This window comes from Delphinus delphis, chromosome 3 (assembly GCF_949987515.2).
Source record: "Delphinus delphis chromosome 3, mDelDel1.2, whole genome shotgun sequence".
Lineage (NCBI taxonomy): Eukaryota > Metazoa > Chordata > Mammalia > Artiodactyla > Delphinidae > Delphinus > Delphinus delphis.
In genome coordinates, this window is record NC_082685.1 from 100,749,113 (window position 1) to 100,761,470 (window position 12,358).

At 35.3% G+C, this 12,358-nt stretch overlaps 1 protein-coding gene across 1 annotated transcript in view; it reads right to left on the bottom strand.

Moving 5' to 3' along the window:
- Nucleotides 1-12,358, bottom strand: part of ADGRV1 (adhesion G protein-coupled receptor V1) — a 565,763-nt gene that overhangs the window by 400,410 nt on the left and 152,995 nt on the right. Inside the window, exons 40-48 of the mRNA XM_060009164.1 lie at nt 11,320-11,398; nt 11,077-11,215; nt 10,290-10,431; nt 9,002-9,264; nt 6,714-6,889; nt 5,779-5,903; nt 2,952-3,109; nt 2,715-2,861; nt 2,273-2,380 (exon numbers count right to left, since the gene is read on the bottom strand). Coding sequence (XP_059865147.1) covers nt 2,273-2,380; nt 2,715-2,861; nt 2,952-3,109; nt 5,779-5,903; nt 6,714-6,889; nt 9,002-9,264; nt 10,290-10,431; nt 11,077-11,215; nt 11,320-11,398 — 1,337 coding nt within the window. The remainder of the gene's footprint in view (nt 1-2,272; nt 2,381-2,714; nt 2,862-2,951; nt 3,110-5,778; nt 5,904-6,713; nt 6,890-9,001; nt 9,265-10,289; nt 10,432-11,076; nt 11,216-11,319; nt 11,399-12,358) is intronic.

Genomic DNA, 12,358 nt, shown 5'->3' on the forward strand with positions numbered 1-12,358 from the left:
AAAGTTTGTCATAACCTGAATGAAGACTGGTGCAGCTAGAATGCAGTTGACAGCACTGGGGGAATGAAGATAATACTGGAGAGGTACCTTTTGTTAAGGTGCCCATATAATTTAACACAGGGATGCTTTAGAGAGTGAAAGAGACAGTCTTAATCATTGTAGGACAACAGGCACAACCCAGCACTGTGCTGAGCAAATAAGGACATATGGTTACCTTATTTACAGTCCATATTAAATAATTTAGAAGTTATTCCAAACATAATTGGAAATCATTGAATAATTTCAAAATGAGGAGCAACATGAATTAATATTTTTAAAAGACTACTCCAGCTACTTGAAACATGGATCTGAGGAGATCAGAGAATTTTGGAGACCAGCTAGGAGACTATTCTACTAGCACGGTGAGAAGTGATGGGGACCTAGATTAGGGAAGAAGAAGCAGAGATGGAAAGAAACATCTGTACTCAAAATAGTATCAGGAGATATAATCAAAAACACTTAATAATAAATTAGATGGGAATGAATAATCAGCAGAAATCAAGAAAGTTATGGACTTCCCTGGTGGCACAGTGGTTAAGAATCCTCCTGCCAATACAGGGGACATGGGTTCGATCCCTAGTCCGGGAAGATCCCACATGCCGTGGAGCAACTAAGCCCGTGCGCCGCAACTACTGAGCCTGTGCCCTAGAGCCCACGAGCCACAACTACTGAGTGCGCGTGCTGCAACTACTGAAGCCTGCACGCCCATAGCCTGTGCTCCGCAACAAGAGAAGCCACTGCAATGAGAAGCCCGTGTACCGCAACAAAGAGCAGCCCCGGCTCACCTCAACTAGAGAAAGCCCGCGCGCAGCAACAAAGACCCAACGCAGCCAAACATAAATAAATAAATATTTTTTAAAAAAGATACAACCCAGCACTCTATCTCAAGCAACTGCATTTATGAGGTTACTATTTCCCGAGATGAAAGCAAACACTTGAAACAAGTTTCATAGAGAAAATCTACAGTTTAATTTGAGATATGTTAAATCTTAGATACCTAGAACATATTTATGTGTACATGCCAACAGGCAGTTAGACACAAAATCTAGAGTACACAGGAAAGGCTACTGATAAATTTGGAAGACAGCCTATAGTTGATATTTAAAGCCATAGGACTGATAAAAGTACTCAGAGTGAGTGAAGAGAAAGAAAAAAGAAATGTGAACCAAAACTGAACCTGAAAAACTTCAAGAGATCTAAGTTCAGAAAAGGGAGAAGGAAGTGGCATTGGAGACTGAGAAGGAGACACAGAAAGAAAGAATGAAAATCTGTGTGGTAGTTCAAAAATCAAGAGAAGAGATGGTTTAAATTTGAGGATGAGGTGACTGTCAAGTGCAGATGGGAAGCAATGCAAAATAATGACAGAAAAAAACACCCACTGTATTTGCAACCCAGCTGTCACTGGTGACCATGAAGAAGTTTGCAAAGCAAGCAGAAAATTCTTTCAAGGTCTCAATATAGAGGGGATAAAAGAAATGAAGCAGGAAGAAAAGGGGGATAAGATCAGAAGAGAAATCACTTTTTAAGCTTGGAAATCCTGCATTTATGCTGACTGTAATAATCCTACAGAGAGAGAGAGATGCTAGTTACGGTGGCACTAGAGGGAATAACTGACCCTTATGAAGGCAAGAGGGGAGCCTATGTTAGGCGCCAGTCTTTTATAGAAGCAACACTTCTGCCATTGTAACAGGAGGCAGGAATAAGACTGGTTTTCAAGACAGTTTCTGAATTTGCTTTTGGGAAGATGAGTAATCTTTCTGGTAGCTTTCATTTCAACAAAGTCATGAGCTGAAAGTGAAGAGATGAGAAGCAGGTATGGGAATCTGAGGAGTGACGAAAATTATCAAATAAATATTATTAAGACACCGTGATATAGTTTACTAGAGAAATATGGGATTTCTGGAGTGACGTTGTGTGTCCATCTGGCAATGTTAATCATGAATTTTTAGTGATACCGTCTATCCAGTTGTGTGATTTTTCTCCAAATTTTCCAATGCAATTAAAATCTAATTAAATATTCATGCTTATTATTATACTTGCTCTGGTTCTTGAAGACAATATAATATTCAAAACTCTATCATTTAAAAATTAGCTATGACTAATCAATATCTATATTCTTTTTACTATGTTACCATAATCAAATTATGGTTTTCTTTTATACTAAACCTACAGACTACATCTTTGATGTGTTTCAATTATGGCATTAAAAAAATTCATTTTAAAAGAATCAAACCTGAGTTAATTCAGAATAATCCCTTTGACTTGCAACAATTACATAATCTTGACTGTCTGAAGTAAAATATCTTACTTGAGAACTTTCTGAAATAGTGATTGTTTGTACCTGCAAGGAAGACAGAACAGTGAGACTAAAAAATTTAAAGGAAAATTTAACTAAGAAAAGCTCTGAATTACAGTTAATAGTCTGAGTAAATATTTGAAGTTCAAAACTTGAAAAATCATTCTGATCCCCAGGTATGCATATCCAGATGTCATTTCAAGAAAGACCAAAATATCCCTGGATTAAGACACCTTGCTAAAATGTGTATCAATTTGCCAAAAACCCCTTATCACATTAACATAGAACATACACTATCTTCTATTTAGCTCAATCTCAAGAATCTGATTTTTCTTTTAAATAAAGTAATCTACAAAAAAAAGTGAAGTGTTTTTTTTACCAGGAATAATTTGAATCCAGATGTGAATGTATACACACTGTTAACAGAAGGCTTTTCTTCATTTCTTTCTTCATGAGTAATCACAATGTAGGGGGAAAGACCCATATTAAAGGACTCACAAGTTTTAGGATTTTCTATATGTAAATCCTAGGAAACAAGGAATAACAGTAATTCACGGGGCATCCAAAATCTATATGTACATTATAGTTTGTGTACCATAAAATAAGTGATGTTTACCTCAAGTGGAACAAAAATCCCTTGCCATCGGTAAACAGTAGAAGACAATTTTCTTAACATTATACCATATACTGAATCTTCCAAAGTAAAGAAACACCAGCCAGAAGCCGATGCATCCAAAAAACTTTGAAATATAGAAAATTTAACATCCATTCCCCCTGAAAAACATAAATCGTGATTTGCTTCTGTAAAATCCTCTCAAACTTTATCTATTCTGTTTATTGTTTAAATAGTGAAACTAGTGCGTTTGTTACTAGAAGAGAAAATGCTTCCATGGTAAGTGTATGTGTATGAGAAAGAGAAGAGACAAACTAGAGAACTTCAAAATAGATAGTAACTAAAAATATCAATACCCAAAGACAAGAAAAATTGTTAACACTGTGCTCTAAACCCACAAAGACTTTTCCAGGGTATATTTATAAATAAATACTGAATTTATACTTTAAAAGGAAATATGTTCAGTATGATTTTTATCAGCTTTCATAAAGATGATGAAAATATAACAGAGAAATTTAGAAATAATAAACACCTTTTATGGAAACATGCTAAATGATAGGTTTTTAAAACTTACACTATTAATTTGAAGCTATCCCCATCCAATGATTTCTAACTTTACATGTTGTATATTTTAAGAATGCCAAAACAGATTCACCTACTACAAGTAGCTATCAAGTTTTATCAGCCTGCTATAACAGGTACATGTCCTAAAATTCTGTGCTACAACTAAACAAAGACAGAAACAAAAACTTCCTGCTTAATGAAGAATACCTTTAAAACACCTTGTGTGTCCTATTATCATGACAGTTTCCCATAGAAAGTTAGTTCTTTTTAAACTTTAGTTAATGGTGTGAACGTGATGCACCAAGAACAAATGTCAAAGTTGAAACCTAGGCTCCTTGTAAATTATTGATCATTTTTAGATTACCAGTTGATAAAGTCATAATGTCAGTGTCTTTTATGTACTATCCATTGGTAATATCCTTTCCTAGAAATCCAATATTTTAGATTCCTGCTTTGCCACCTTTTAAAGGCACACTACAGCTTTTGCATTAAGAGTCTGAATGTTTTGCACTGAAGTCGACCACATGGTCAAATCCTGCCCTACCGTAATTCCAGAAGATGGTGAATGAAGAATAAACAATGCTTGCTGACATTTAAGAACCTCCAACACATACTCCCACAAGCACGTCCACAAAACACACGCAGAGCCCAAACTATAATGAGATAACTCTGAATTAGAAAACATAATCTTTCTTTTTTAGATCCCATCTCTTCCTGGCTTCCAGGCCATTGTCCCACTATTAATTATCCCTTCTCTTCTAAATATTCAGTCCTTCTCTACTTACCAGGCCTTTTCCATCAGCATTTACACATGCTTAGTCTCTTCAAATTACACAAATAAACAAAAACCCTGACTCCTACACCCCATCACTACTCTTACTAGATCCTACCCTTCTCAGCCAAACTTCTTGAACTAGTTGTACATATTTGAGGCCTGCATTCTCTCACTTCCACTCAAAATGTTATTCGGTCCACATCCCTCTATACAAATAGCTCTTGTGATTTTATGTCTTCTACATTGCTGATGACAATGAGTATTTTTTCAGTTCTCATCTTACTGGACTTCTCACCAGCAATTGACACGATTTACCACTCCTTTCTTTTTAAAACGCTCTTTCACTGCTGCCTGCAATCCTGCATTCCCCTGGGTTTCTCACCAGGTCTCTGAAGTCCCCTTCTCCTCTCCCTGGTCATTCAATTTGACTCAGTCTGAGTCCTCTTCCCTCTCTATCTTCATCCTCGCTTTCCAGGTTTTTACGTCAACTTCCATGACTTTAAAAACAATATGCCTGCTAAAGGCTCCCAAATTTATCTCTCCAGCAGAGATCTTCTTTTGAGTCTAGAGAAATATCTTCTAAAAAGTTAACTCAAATTCAAATATTTTACTCCCCTCACCAAAGTAACACCTTGTTTCCATTAGGCACTCCCTTTCTTACTGAACGGCATGAATCTCCATCCAACTGCAGAAACTAGAAACATAAGAGTCATCTCAGGTACCTTCTTCACATCCAGTCCATCACCCAGTCCAAGCTACCATCATCTGTTGCCCTTTTGTTTGTCTCCCTTCATCCTCTAATTTCTCCTGTGCCAATCCATTCTTTACCTGGCACCAAGAATGATACCTTCAAAGTGCAAATGTGATCAGACCACCCCACATCTATACATGGGAACCCTCCCTCATGCCTAGACCACTCAGAGACTTTCCATAACCCTAAGATAAAGACTAATGTACGTGATATATTCTTCAAGTTCTTGAATGATCTAGTCTTATCTAGCTCTCCAAACTCAGCACTCCCCCTTATTTCTAAACCCAGTGCCCACTCTTCAGTTCTTCACTTATACGCTCTAGACTTCTGCCTTGATAGCTTCCCGCTTTCTCTTCTATGTTCCTCCAACTCAAGTCTTTGCATAATCCCTACTCATCATTAAGTCGTAGTTCAAACAATGATTCCCCTCGGAGCCATTCCTTGATGTTCTCACAACACTTAGAACTTCACCTTTAAAACATTTATTATACTCAAACTACACATTGATTTTTACTTATTTATTTCTGTCTCCCCCTAAATTCTAAGTTCCATGAGTTCAGTACCATGCCTGTCACAGGACAGGCATTCAATAAATATCTGTGAATGCAGTAAAAGAATTAGATATCTGTTCTCCATTTTCAACAGATCTGTAAGATACAATTCATGGGGGAAAATGTAAATCTTATGCATGCAATCTTTCTTGGTTATAGAATTTTGTTTTTATAAGAAACTAAACGTACTCATGCCAAAGGCTGTTTCAGAAACTGTCTCCCACTCCACACTCACAGCTAAATCAATGCCATTAGTACGTGACACATTTAAATATACAGTCCTGTTGGCTTCTTCAGTGTCTATAGAGGTGGCTCTAAAAGAAACAAACAGTTGCAGAAAGCAGAAAAAGCATGTAATTTCTACACGGTAAATACCTACATCACATTGCTAGTATATATTTAACACACTTTTAAATTTACGCAAGTCAAGGTGACATCCATCCACAAATTTTATACAGGAGAAAGGCTAGACTCTAGAGCTCAAAAATATTCATTTATGAAGACATTTAAAAAGCACTATTATCTGATACTTATGATAGTAAGAAAATACTGAGGGTCAGTAACTTCAGTAACTTCACCCTACATATTCTAAAATAAATAAAGCTTTGTCATTCTTAAGTTTCCTCTCACATAAACTAAAAACATTTTACAGAGAAAAAATGAATCAGGAAATTCTTGACATATTAATAAAACTAGATCTATTAGAATATTTCTAAGATATTAAAAAAAACAAATATTTGTCAATTTCCAGAGGGAATTTTTTAACTAAAATCATGTTAATATATGTTTGAAGAGTCATTCATTTGGTTTGAGCAGCTAAATATAAGTTAAACTATTTCTTGCTTTTTATTATTACTGAAAACACAAAATAGTGCTTTTACCTGAAAGTGTGGATTCTGAGAAAATAAGAATTCTAATGACACCATTGCACAGCACACGATTAGGTTTTTGATGCTCCCTGTTATGAGAGGGCATATGGCCTCTCTCGATCTATCTGCTAGAGCTCATTTTAAAAGTCCCCATTACGAGAGTCAGAGATCAGTTTTCTTCTGCATTTTCTTTACGTCAAAAGTTACTTCCTACTTAGCTTCAGAAGTGACAATTTCCTTACGAATAAATTATACCTATTTGCAACTGCAGAGATACTGAATAGCCCCAAAGGGGCCTGGTTTTGCAAAACTGTTATCAGGGTTTGAACACGGGCCCCTAGTCTAGCACCTCCAGTCGGATTAAACAAGGTACAGACAAAATGCTCATCCATCTCTGGTTCCGTGTCCAATATGGCTGATATGTGTAGGGCCTGAAAACACAATCAAAAGATAAAGTTACTAGAATTCAGCAACACACATACAGAGTAACTTGCTAAACATTTATGACAACAAAATAGTATTTTTGGAAAACAGTACCTCTTTTTTACTTTAATACTGATCCTCATAAAGTAATAGTTACAACTGTTTCAAGTTACAACTTTCAAGATTATCAACACTGTGACACAGTCTAACTGAAATGTCTAAAAATAAAATCTATGGCATTTGAAAACATCACTGAGATTAAAAAATTAAATTTAGATCTTCATTTTTGCTACTTCTTTATCCTGCCCTGGCTATGTAACTGCATTAAGTCTCTTTCTAGCCTAGAATTCACTCTTAAAAAGCAGTTATAGCCACAGCAGGCACAAATCAGAAACAACCCACATATTTATCAACAGAAGAATGGATAAACAAACAGTGGTCTATTCAATGAAATGCTACTGAGCAATAAAAAAAGAACCAACTACTCATGTGTGCAACCAAAAATGATGTTGACCAAAAGAAGTCAGACATAAAAAGAATACATACTGTATGGTTCTATTTATAAGAAGTTCAAGAATTAGCAAATGAGTCTTCAGTGACAGAAACCAGAAAGCACTTTCCTCTGGGGAGGGTAAGGGACAAGAAGGAAACGTCTGTGTGATGGTTTGTTTAATGTTTAATATACTAATTCAAGTGGTTGTTACACTGGTGTATACATATTTTTAAAGTCACTGAGCCATACGCTTAAGATTTTTATATTTTACTGTTTATACCTCAGAATAAAAACATGTGGAGAAAAAGATAATTATGTGGGTGAGAGAAAAATCGATTTAATCCAATTTGCTCTAAAAATTTAATTTGCCTAATGAACTGAAAGGTCTTTAAACACACTTTGAAAAAGAATCTTTTAAGAATAAAACACAATAGAAATATAATAAATTTAAAATATACAAAAAATTAAATGAAATAAAATTTAAAACTTTTTAAAAAAGGCATGTGAATGTAAAAAAATAGCAAATTCATAAAATACTTCAAATTTGAATTCTTTTTATCTATATCAAGATGTAAGCATCCTTGAATAAATCAATTAAAGGTTTTAAATTTCCAGAAACATGAAAAAAGTAGACATGCAAATGAATATGAATTCAAAAATGTATTGAAGTTTATACAAACTGATCATAAATAAAATTAATAATTAGGTGGACTGTTTTTACATGAAATAGTTTAAAGTATATTATTTTAGAATTATACTTCATATAGCTGGCTTAAAAAATATCTTAAGCTAATACAATTAGTTATTTTAAACTTAAACTGTGTCTTAAAAATAAAATTTAGTAGTAGGAACAAAAAATTACTAATATACAGAAATTGAAGTGTCAGAAGGTAAACTTCTACAAGTATAGTTCACATTTATGATTAATCCCAAATCCAGCATTTTTCCCCCAATAAGCTATTCCTGTTTACATAGGATATTTGCTCCTCAAATAAGCAGTCTGAAGGAAGCAGTTGTATTTTGTTTAATGAAAATGTGGCAAAAGAATGACTGGCTATGGCTTAATGACTGCAATGAATTGCTTGGAGTTTCTTTTAGTTTATGATTTATAGACAATATATAGTGAAGTATGCCATTTAAATATACTTAACATTTAAAACAGCAATATGCATATTTTCTTTATTATTTGCGCATTCCACTACGCTATTAATGGAACAAATTTCTCCGGTTGCACTCTATGTAGACAATACAGCACTAGAGCACTTTCATGTGGTAATCTAATCACGCTTTTACCAATCACCTAAGCTGGATTTTTTTTTTTTTTTTTTTTTTTTCCTGGTACTCAGGTCTCTCACTGTTGTGGCTCTCCCGTTGCGGAGCACAGGCTCTGGACGCAAAGGCTCAGCGGCCATGGCTCACGGGCCCAGCCACTCCGCGGCACATGGGATCCTCCTGGACCGGGTCACGAACCTGTGTCCCCTGCATCAGCAGGTGGACCCTCAACCACTGCGCCACCAGGGAAGCCCCCGGATTTTTTTTTTTCTTTCTAAGATCTAGGGTGTTCCTCCAAGAGAAAATTATTTTGTAACTATTAATCATTCATTCTCAGTAAAGGTTCATCCTGTACCTTGAAACGAACACCTTCTTCTAAAACAATATAGCCTTTGGAAGGAGTCAGATCTTTCGACTCCATTGAAGAATTCACTTCTGTCACAATGAACTGAACTGTCACAGTTCCAAACAGTCCCTGTCCAGGTTCCCGAACAATGTACAACACTGCCACACTCTCCTGGATGTAGAGAGCTGTCGGTTCTCGTAGGAAGAAGTGCTCACTGTTGTTAAATGCTAGAACTCCAGGGCCATCATCATTAGCAAGGACAGTGATTAAGGCTGTCAAATAAAAATATTAAAACAATAAATGAAAATAGAATGGGTTGTAAGTAGTGAGAAGCACGTGCATGTTTCATTGTAAACCAGGCCAACTCTTTTCTAGATCATCTTAAAAACAAGAGAAATTTTAAAAGGCATCTAATGAAATTCCACATTCACTCATGATATAAATAAAAACACTCAGTAAACTTGAAATAAAAGACAGCTTCCTCAACCTGATGAAGTGATATGTCTCAGAAGCCAATAGAAAGTATTAAACTTAATGTTGAAACATTAGAAGGGTTGCCACTGAAAACAGAACAAGACAATGACACCTGTCATCACTGCTACTATTCAGCATCGTCCTGGAGCTAACAGACCGGTAACAGGTATAAAAGCAATGGAAAGGAAATGCCAAGACTGTCACTATTTTCTAGACATCATGATTGTCTTCTTAGAAAAGACTAGAGAAAAACATTATTAGAACTATTATAAGAGTTTAAAATATAAGGTGAGTAACATTCAGAAATCAAGAGCTTTCTATTTTCTACCACCACTACTAATAATGTTAATAATAATAGCCGAAACAACAACTAATACTACTGAGATCTTACAAGTTGCTTAACCTATATTATTAACTCATTTAATTCTCACAATAACCCTATGGGGTTGATTATATTATCATTCTCATTTTAAGAACTGATGATTGAAGCACAGACAGGCAATCTGTGGAAATTCACAAGTTAGGATGTGGCAGTACTGGCACTCAAAGCTAGGAAGTCTGCTTTGGAGCATGCATTCAAAAAGATTATTGTAATACCTCTATATATCAGGTATAACCATTTAAAAATATAATAAAAACGGACCTCGTTCATAATAGCAACAATACCTAGCAATCAAAGTAAAAAAGTAAGACCTACATGAAAAAAATTATAAAATGCTAATGTGTGACTGCGGCGGATGGTGTCAGTGCATCACCCATAGCCTGTGGCTCACTCAGGAGTGAAGGGGTGAAAAGGAGCTGTGTATAAGAAATCATCAACTACCTATTATATTTTCCCCCAACTCCAGTCCAGGAGAAGGATTTGTTAAAATCAGCTGAAATGCTTCATCTCCTTCCGGAATGTCATCATCAAGAATCATGATGTCAACATGTTTATACCTTTCTCCATTAGCAAAATGAAGAATCTGGTCAAAAAAGTAAAAGTAGCAGTATTATATTTAAATACACTCTGAGTTTTTTTTAAATGTTTGGAAATAAATACAATATACTTTTGAATGTGAACTAACCTATTTACAGGATTTTTCCCTTACTTTTTCATGATCTCTTTTTATTTAAACTGACAATATTAAGTTTAAAAAGTAGAAGTTGTGGAGGAAGAAAGGAAACATTTGACTAAGCAGTAAAAGGCACGAAGAGACAAGATAAACATTTTCAAACACTAAAGGTGTTTCGGTAAAGTAAAACAAAGAAATGGAAGAGTTAACATTTTCAAGAAGCGTTAAGAAACACTCTGGAAAGGTCATCTAATGATATAAATTGTGTAACACAATAATGTGTGTTCTCCAGTATCAAATACTGCAATAAGGTAGTAAATTAATAAGAAGTGGGTATCAAATATTACAATAAAATAATGAATGAAGTAAAATACAGAAGAATCTTTAAAACAGTACTGAAAGTTTAATTTATAGAATTTACCAAAATAGTGAAGAGAGCTATTCCACCATGTGGAAATCTTCTGCCCTAATTTACTATGGAATATACAGTAGTTTATTATTTCAAGATTAACTTATTTACAGGGCCTAAATCACTATAATTCTCAATGAGTTCACCATTGCGGTAAAGACGTAATCCAGCCCCAGCTGTGCTTCCAAATTCTGGGCATACACAAACAAGGAAACGTGGCCAAGAGTCCCTTTGCTCCTCTGGGCTACCAATGTTAAACTTCTTTGGGTTTCGTTTACTTCAAATCTATAATAAAAAGAATACATTCATTTTTCCTTATAAGCTTTTATTCAGTAGATAGTAGAGAATCTGCAACTCAGAAAAGGGCTCTTACGCAGGCTTCGGTTTACCTGCTCTGTTGCCACTCAATCATGCCTCGAGCACCGTCATTGGCATCAATAATAATTTGTGCAGTCAAGCCCTCTGAATCTGAAAAAGCACAGAAACATACCTTTAAATAAATGTAAGTAGTTAAAAAGAGAATTCGTTGATATAGAATTTAAAGACCTTTGGTATTATATAATTCCTAACATAGAGGTATTGCCAACATTACTCAAAAGATGTTTCAGAAAATAAGACATAAATACTTAATAACATGTGAATGAGGAAACTTCTGCTAACAAGAACCACTGACTTACAGAAATCTAATCAACTGAGAACAGTATAAAATAAGCAACTGAAGTTACGGTTAATTTCTATTATTTTAATCCATTTCAAGAGGAAAGGAAAATGGGGATAGTTGCAAGGAGTAGAAAGAGGAGGGAAGAAATGGGAAGAGAAAGGCAGGACGTGCTGCAGAGAAAAATACAGGTGTGAAAATGAGACAGAGAGATACAGGGATACAAACAGAAGTTGAGAAGGTAGGAAAGATGGGGGAAGGTTAGGTGGAATAAAGACTAAGCTTAAAGTAGATTTCTCTTATCCCTTTTTATTCTGTATTCTGTCCACCAAGCTCAGTATGTTACCAATATCCATTATTCAATCTTGAAATAGTAACTAACCCTGTTACTGTTTTATTCTGTTCTTTAATATGTTCATCCTTTATCTTTTAAATTTCAGAAGGTCCACCTTACTCTCGGATACGTATGACAGCTGTCTGGGTGAAGAATGGGTAAGGAAAGTGGAATTCTCTCTGAGTGAAGGGATCAACAATGTTGAAGAAAGAATATAAAATCAGGATTTGTGCCCATCAAGCTAGAAGCTACAGAGCACAAGCCCAGCCCCACCAGTTCCTAGCTGTTTGACCTCAGAATGGCACTTAGCTCAGCTCCCCCATCTATAAAATGGGCAAACATAAGGAATAATGGTACTAATATACAAAGCACTTGAAACAGGAGCATTAGAAAGCACTTATCAAAAGTTAAACTATTCAAATTACCTCTGAGTGTA